This window comes from Mustela putorius, unplaced genomic scaffold, assembly GCF_011764305.1.
Source record: "Mustela putorius furo isolate JIRA1106 unplaced genomic scaffold, ASM1176430v1.1 tig00000129_pilon_pilon_pilon, whole genome shotgun sequence".
NCBI lineage: Eukaryota > Metazoa > Chordata > Mammalia > Carnivora > Mustelidae > Mustela > Mustela putorius.
In genome coordinates this window covers 36191793-36198522 of record NW_025421290.1, presented here as the reverse complement: position 1 = coordinate 36198522, position 6730 = coordinate 36191793, and the positions used below count along the sequence as shown (strand labels likewise).

Genomic DNA, 6730 nt, shown 5'->3' with positions numbered 1-6730 from the left:
TTTCTATTTTCTCTTGGAAGTTTTATAGTTTTAATGTGCGGATCTATGATTTTGAGTAAACTTTTGTATATAATGTGAGGTAAGGGTTGAAGGTCATTTCCTCCAGACACCTGTGTTGTTTCAGCACCATTAGCTGGCTGTACTTTCTCGGTTGAATTAACTTGGCACTTTTGTTGAAAATCAACTACCCGTATATGTGTGGGTCTATATCTGGACTTTTCACTTTCATTCTAGTATGTTAACATACAGTGTTATGTTAGTTTCAGGGCGACTGTATACGTTTCTCAGAAATATGGACTGCTTCGTGGATTTGCATGACATCCTTGCGCGGGGTCACGCCTCTCTTCCCCACATCATTCCAATTTTAGTATACATGCTGCTGAAGTGAGCACTGTCTCTGGACTTTCTATGATGTCTTACTTGTTCTCTCAGACCATTCTAACGCCATATGCAGTTTTGGTTACTATAGCTCTGTACAAAGCTCTGAAATCAGGTAGTACAACTTCTTTTTCAAAATTTTTTGGGCTGGTCTAGATCCTTTGCATGTCCATATACATTGTATCAATTTGCCAAGGTCTACCAAAAGAGGACACTAGAGATCTTTTTCTTTCTTTCTTTTTTTTAAAGATTTTATTTATTTATTTGACAGACAGAGATCACAAGTAGGCAGAGAGGCAGGCAGAGAGAGAGAGAAGGAAGCAGGCTCCCCGCTGAGCAGAGAGCCCAACATGGGGCTCGATCCCAGGACCCTGGGATCACGACCTGAGCGGAAGGCAGCGGCTTAACCCACTGAGCCACCCAGGCGCCTCTAGAGATCTTTTCCAATGCTTGCAACCCTTCCCTGGTTTCCCTCAGCGTGTACGATCACCGCTCACCCCTCACAGCCCAGTGCAGGAGGCCTCTGCTCCTCCTCGCCAGCCTCCCTGTTGCTCCTGGAGCATCGGCCACGTGTTTCTGAACCCTCCATGCCTTAGAAGAGTTTTTTCTGTCACCTCTAACCCACATACTGGTTACAGGTTTTTAACATGCTTTTACTTTTCCTTCACAGCACTTACCAGTTTGTACAATGATGTGTGTCCATATGATTATTTGTTTACTATTTGTTTGTTGGCTGGTATTGGTCATGCTCAGTGCAGAGCCTGGCATGGAAACAGCACTCAGTTTTCCTTGGTTGAATGAATGGAGGCAGAGATCGCTTTCTGAATAGTTTATTTGGGCAAAACAATATATTTGCATGGGATGATTCTTAAGTCATCTCAAGTAGCTCCCCTTCGGTTCTTAACATGTGCTCTCCAACAGATACGCCTAACCCAATCCATCATTTAGAGCTTCACAGTCATCCAACAAGGTGTAAAAAAAAAAAAAAAAATCATCCGGCAAAAAAGGGAGACGGGGTAAGAGAGAAGAGTGACATTTTAATACAGTACTAGAATTTAAAATTTTTTATTTACATTTGCCCCTCTCGCTTTCTCAGATTATACAAGCATCACAGCAAAGGAGAGGGATTTCACAGCACCTCTTCCAAAGTCCAGTTTACAGGCAAATTGGTCAATGGAAAAATAAAGGCCAACAAAAGAAGATCTCAGCTCCCCATAAGCGAATTCTCTATTCTTATTCTCTTTCCCCCTTCTCTTAATGTTCGCGACCTTTACACAGAGAGGGATCATCAAGACCGTGTGGGCACGCTGGCTGAACTGACAGTGGTCTCACCAGGACCCCGTAAAGAACCACCAAGGATGCTTTTTATCATTCCAACCATCGGTTTAGCGCCCCTGAGGTAACGGGACCTAATGCTAAGGGTGAAGACAAGTTACCATTCCACCTCAGTCAGGAGTAGGTGCCACACCCCCATAGAAGGCCTGTGCCCAGCCGAGCTTCGCACAAGAAAACTGAGAACTGTGGGGAGAAGCAGATTCTGAACCGAGTCAGGGCTCCTGGGGCCGAGAGGGATCCACTCATCCACGGAGATGGCAACAAGGAAGGACACTGGGCACATCAGGGGACTGCTCCTGTCCTCACCTTGCATTCAGCTTCCCAACTTCTCCAAAGGGACGGAGCTTTGGGTATTGCTTCATCAAAAACGCCTAACCGCAGTGGCAGAACCACTGCGTTCTTCAGGGTCAGTTTATCAGAACTCATCATAGCAGAGTCACAGTTCAGGGCCATCTATCCGGTGCTCTAGTAAACAAGACCTTGACCATGGCTGCCCCATCAGGCTGCCCCATCAGGCCACTCCCCAGGGGCCGACTAAGAATGCCTCCGGCTGGAGAAGACTAGAATCAACAGCTTCGGTAGGTCCGAAAGCTAACTCCTTTGCCTTCCACTCCCCGCCGCCCCCAGAAGACTCCACCTAAAGCACAAGGTGCTTGGAGAACAGAAGTCACTGGAAATGACAAAAAGGGCAACCTTTTCCTAATTCGGCTATCTGGGCACATGGTAATTGGGTAGGGGCCTAAACACTACATTTCCCGTGGATAAAGCTGAGCAGAGAATAAGATCCATTTCTCTCCACGTGGGAGGTATTTTCATTAGCTGGTTAATGGATGAGATGCCTGCTGGCTGAGCACTGAGCTTCCGTGGTAAGCAGGCAGCTGCAGACCTTTAGGTTCTGGGGCTGCATTTAAGCCAGGAACTGCTCAACAGCCACGAAGAATCATTTGATTTTCCTAACTCCCCCTTCACGACCCGCTTGGGCGATGCCGAGTTCACCTGGGCGAAAGGCTCAGTAGTGCTGATCTTCGTGAAGACAGACCTGAAGGAAAAGCCCCTACGCTCTTCCTCCTTTGCTGACCACACAGCTTACAGCCAGCAGAGATGAAAGCCCATCTTGGCTTACCTCGAACACCAGGAAAGGAAAGACACTCTGGGGATTAGTCACAGCCGTTCTTCATATGAGAACCCAGAGCCAGTCAGTTGTATCTACAACTTCTTACAAAATAAGAACTATCCACATTCTTTTTCTCCACAGCCTATGGCCGGACTAGCGGTCCTGTGCTGCCTGCCAATCCAGGACAACTAGTTTGGATGGGGAGCAGGGTTGGGGGGAGAAAGAGGCCGGTAGTGGTAGATAGCATCGCTTTTCCCCCCTTCCCTACGAAGCCAGGAAATCTCTCCACGTGAGCCATTCTTCCTCCTGGTTTTCACTAGTTGAAATGAAGCAAAGCATATTAAACACTAAAAAACTCAGCTAGACGGGACTAGTCCTAACAAACTTAGATACAGGCTCCTTCAAGTAGGGAAGAAAGAAGTTCCTAGACTCCCCTGGAAATGTAGGGCTGGGTGTCCCAGGACAGGGTATCTGACCCCGTGATCCTCCAAACACAGCACCGCCATCTAGGTGTTCTCCAGAGTTGACATTCTAAAACTCAAGAATGGGAAGGTACAAAGAAAGGCCAAATGCAGTGACAAGTCACTGGCACAGTATTTCATCCCTGGGCTTCTGAAAGAGCGTTAGCAAACACATAGCCCTCAGCCGTTGTTTTGCTTTTGATGTAGTGGTTCCATGACTCATTGCTTATAACCCTCAGCCCTTTCCAGGGGCGTTTCTCTTCACCTTCCGTGACTCCTTCAGGAAGAAGCGTGTTTTCACCATCGGAAGCTCTCACCCTGTCGTCAAAGTTTAAGATAGTAACTATAGGACAGATGCCAAGTTCTTCAAACAAGCAAGCAGGACTTTGGGGTTCTGGGGGTTAGGATGATTTTTAAAGGGAAGAAATTTTCCAGAGCAAAGCAAAAAGTTAAAAGTGCTCCAAGGACCCAGCCCCCGAACACACTCTTTCACTATTTACTTACTGTAGACTGAATGCCATATTTTAGGGTAAAACTTTTCAAATAAATGTGGGAGGAGAGTCTGCCACTGCCTCTTGATCCATTCTTTGTGATTCTGATGTCTCCTAGTTAGAAGTTTCTGGTTTCTGATGTGATCTGCTGAAAAAGCTCTTATAAGCCGGAAATGGATAAAGGCAATGCTAAATAGAAAGAGGGATGAGGAAAAGTGGTAAGGATTAGTCACATCTCTACTGACTGACTCCGACTACTACCCGCTTTGGTGGTGACTTGAGCTGACACCTGTGTGCGTCCCATCCAACTCATGACCCAGGCGACCTTCAACCACGCACGACACAATACTTAGGTCCACTCATTCCCAGTGACTGTATTTATATACACCTGCATGATGCCTATGATATGACTGGACCCTATATCACAGTTTCTGACAGACAACCAGCATGTAGAGCATTTTGTCCTCCAGAAAGCAGAGATCCCGTGTGGATCACAGTTTTGTCTCTTCAAAATAAACTTGTAACTTAACTACATTTATTCTGACATAACTTTGCACCAGCAAATATATGTCATATATATGTATATATACATACATACACATATATATTTATGATGTATTTCAATGCCCATATGGACATTTGAAATTGCAGTGACTCCATGCAAGCCGAAGTAAAAAGAGTAGCAAGGTGAAGTTCATTGCTTGAACTTTGGGACTTTTGCAAACCCTACACCATTTGGTAAGTGACTGCAGTGCAAAAGCTATCTGGTGTTCTAGTAGGGTTCTACGGTGAGGAATGAGATGCGGAGGTTAGCGATGTATCTTATTCTACAGGGCTAGTGACTTAGTTACCCCAATGTCTTTTTTTTTACTTCAGTTTGTCCATGCTAAATACAGTCCCTGCATTTCTATTTGGTTCTTTGATTCACCCTTTTCTAGCCTTTAAAAAGGTAAAGCAGAACCTTGGAATATTTTAAAGGCCGAAGGCTCTCAGATGCTGAGAGTGACTGAAGAGAACTTAAGACAGAAAAGCAAACCCTCACCGACGGTCCCGTGGCTCCCCATCTCCACCGCATGTGTCGGAACAAGCGCTGCAGCTGAAGACAAGGAGCACAGGAGAATCTCTACCAACCCAAGGAGGGATTCCAAAAAGAGAGACGTGCAAAGCTATTTTTACACAGGGCTCTTCCATGCTGTTTCCAAGTCTTCCCCGTTCTACTCCGATGGCGACTAGAAGACAAGCTGGTCTGGTTGTGGGCGTAATAATGTCAAAAGTTCTCTTCACTTAGGCTTTGGTCAACAGAAAAAAGGAAGAGCTTTAACATGGTGGTTTTCAGATTTGTTCTTTGGTCAAGCAGTTTTATAAAGCTCTCTGAAACTAGTCCCCTCACCTAGTATGGAAAGAGTCAAAATAGAGGATCCCAGTTTAGCAAAGAGATAATGTTCAGAATTTCTCGGGGTGGGGGCGGGGGGAGAAAAAAAAGAGAGAGACCCTAAACCCCAGATGCCAGATTAGAATTGTCTTAGGACATCAAGAGTAAAGGAGAACTAGCACTCAGAAGAGTAACGTTTAAATAGGTCAGCTTCTAAAACGGGCAAGTTAATAACTTTAATCCTTAAACAGGAACATGACAAATGATTTCTGAGCACGGGATTTACCAACATTTTCCTTTATAAGTTTAAATCCTGGACCCAGACCCAGGCAGAGGCACAGTTCTGAAGAGTAGAAAGCAGAGTAGGAAGCAAGCACAGACGTTTGCCAGCTCTGTCCCCCAGCTCTGTCCCTTCGGCCCTCGCCCCCTGCTGGCTGAGCAGCTGTGTGCACAGAAGACACAGGGAGGCGGAAGGCGGCCTCACCACAAGGGTCTGTCAGGCCAGGGTGGACCCTGGATGTGGGTGCTTTCTGAACAATTCCAGCATTTTAGATAGCAGGTTAGTTTAGAGCTTAGAAGAACCCAGAAACCGGACACACGTCTCAGACAGTGACCATTATCAATATCTGATGGTGAAAGAAGAAATCACCCGGTGACCAGAACAAGACGACACCTTGGGAGGCTCCTGGCCAGGGGGAGTTCACAAGGGGCGGTTTTTAGCAATGTTAGTGTTCACGGTATTCCTTAAACAGCTCAACTTCGGACAAAAGGGAGAACACTTTGGTTGAATACTTGACTGGTTTCGTAAGGATTTCAAGGTTGGCAGCCTCTGAGACCTGGACTGGAAGTAAGTGGAAGGCACTTGCTCCCTGGGGAGGAGGGCTGGGTGAGTCTGGAGGCTGCGATGGTGGGGCTAGCGGGAGCTGTGGGTGGGCCGAGTCTGCAGGTGGCAAGGAGAGGCTAACGGTCTGGGTGGTTAGCCAGGGCCAAGCTAGGGTCAGCGTGATTTCATAAGAAGGAGAGTTATAAAATAAAACATTTTTAATGGACAAAAAAGTAGAGTGGGTCACCTCTATTTTTTAAAGGTGAAATGTAGCAAAGGAAGAATGTGAAGCAGTTTTTTACTATTTACAAAATGCCATTTAGAAATGTCTTTTGCGTGAGATGGCCACAGAAGTCTGGTTCCTGGAACTGGCTCAGAAGGCCACACACTGTCCTGGGTGAGGGAGAGTTCCTCCAAGGGAGCACCAAAAAGGCTCAGTCTTCTGTTTCTTCATAGGTTGTCTCATCAAAGGGCCTGTCCAGTAGAGGCACCAACCGATGACGGGAATACTTGAGCTGCAACAGGTCCCCAACTTCATCTATCTCCTTGAGCGCCTAAAACATAGAGGAGCGGAGGTGAGTCGGGGCTAGCAGGACGCAGGCACGCCTGGTGCATTAACGTTTCTAAAAACATTTGTGGCAATATTATCCTCTCGTGGGACCGTGTGTATCTAGTGCATGAACTCTGATCAGACTACAGGACAGCTGTGGAAAGAGCTGCTTTTTGAGCAAGGACGTCAGGCCGGTCATGACTAAC

The 6730-nt window shown here is 46.4% G+C and overlaps 1 protein-coding gene and 1 non-coding gene across 2 annotated transcripts in view; both read right to left on the bottom strand.

Annotated features, from left to right (window-relative positions):
* Positions 1 to 286: 286 nt before the first annotated feature.
* LOC123390530 lies at positions 287 to 392 on the bottom strand. Its single transcript, XR_006605085.1, has one exon. It is a non-coding gene; the product is annotated as a U6 spliceosomal RNA (small nuclear RNA).
* Positions 393 to 1427: 1035 nt separating this feature from the next.
* SPTLC2 (serine palmitoyltransferase long chain base subunit 2) overlaps positions 1428 to 6730 on the bottom strand; it is a 110376-nt gene continuing 105073 nt past the window's right edge. Inside the window, exon 12 of the mRNA XM_004739164.3 lies at positions 1428 to 6528. Coding sequence (XP_004739221.1) covers positions 6409 to 6528 — 120 coding nt within the window. The 3' untranslated portion in view covers positions 1428 to 6408. The remainder of the gene's footprint in view (positions 6529 to 6730) is intronic.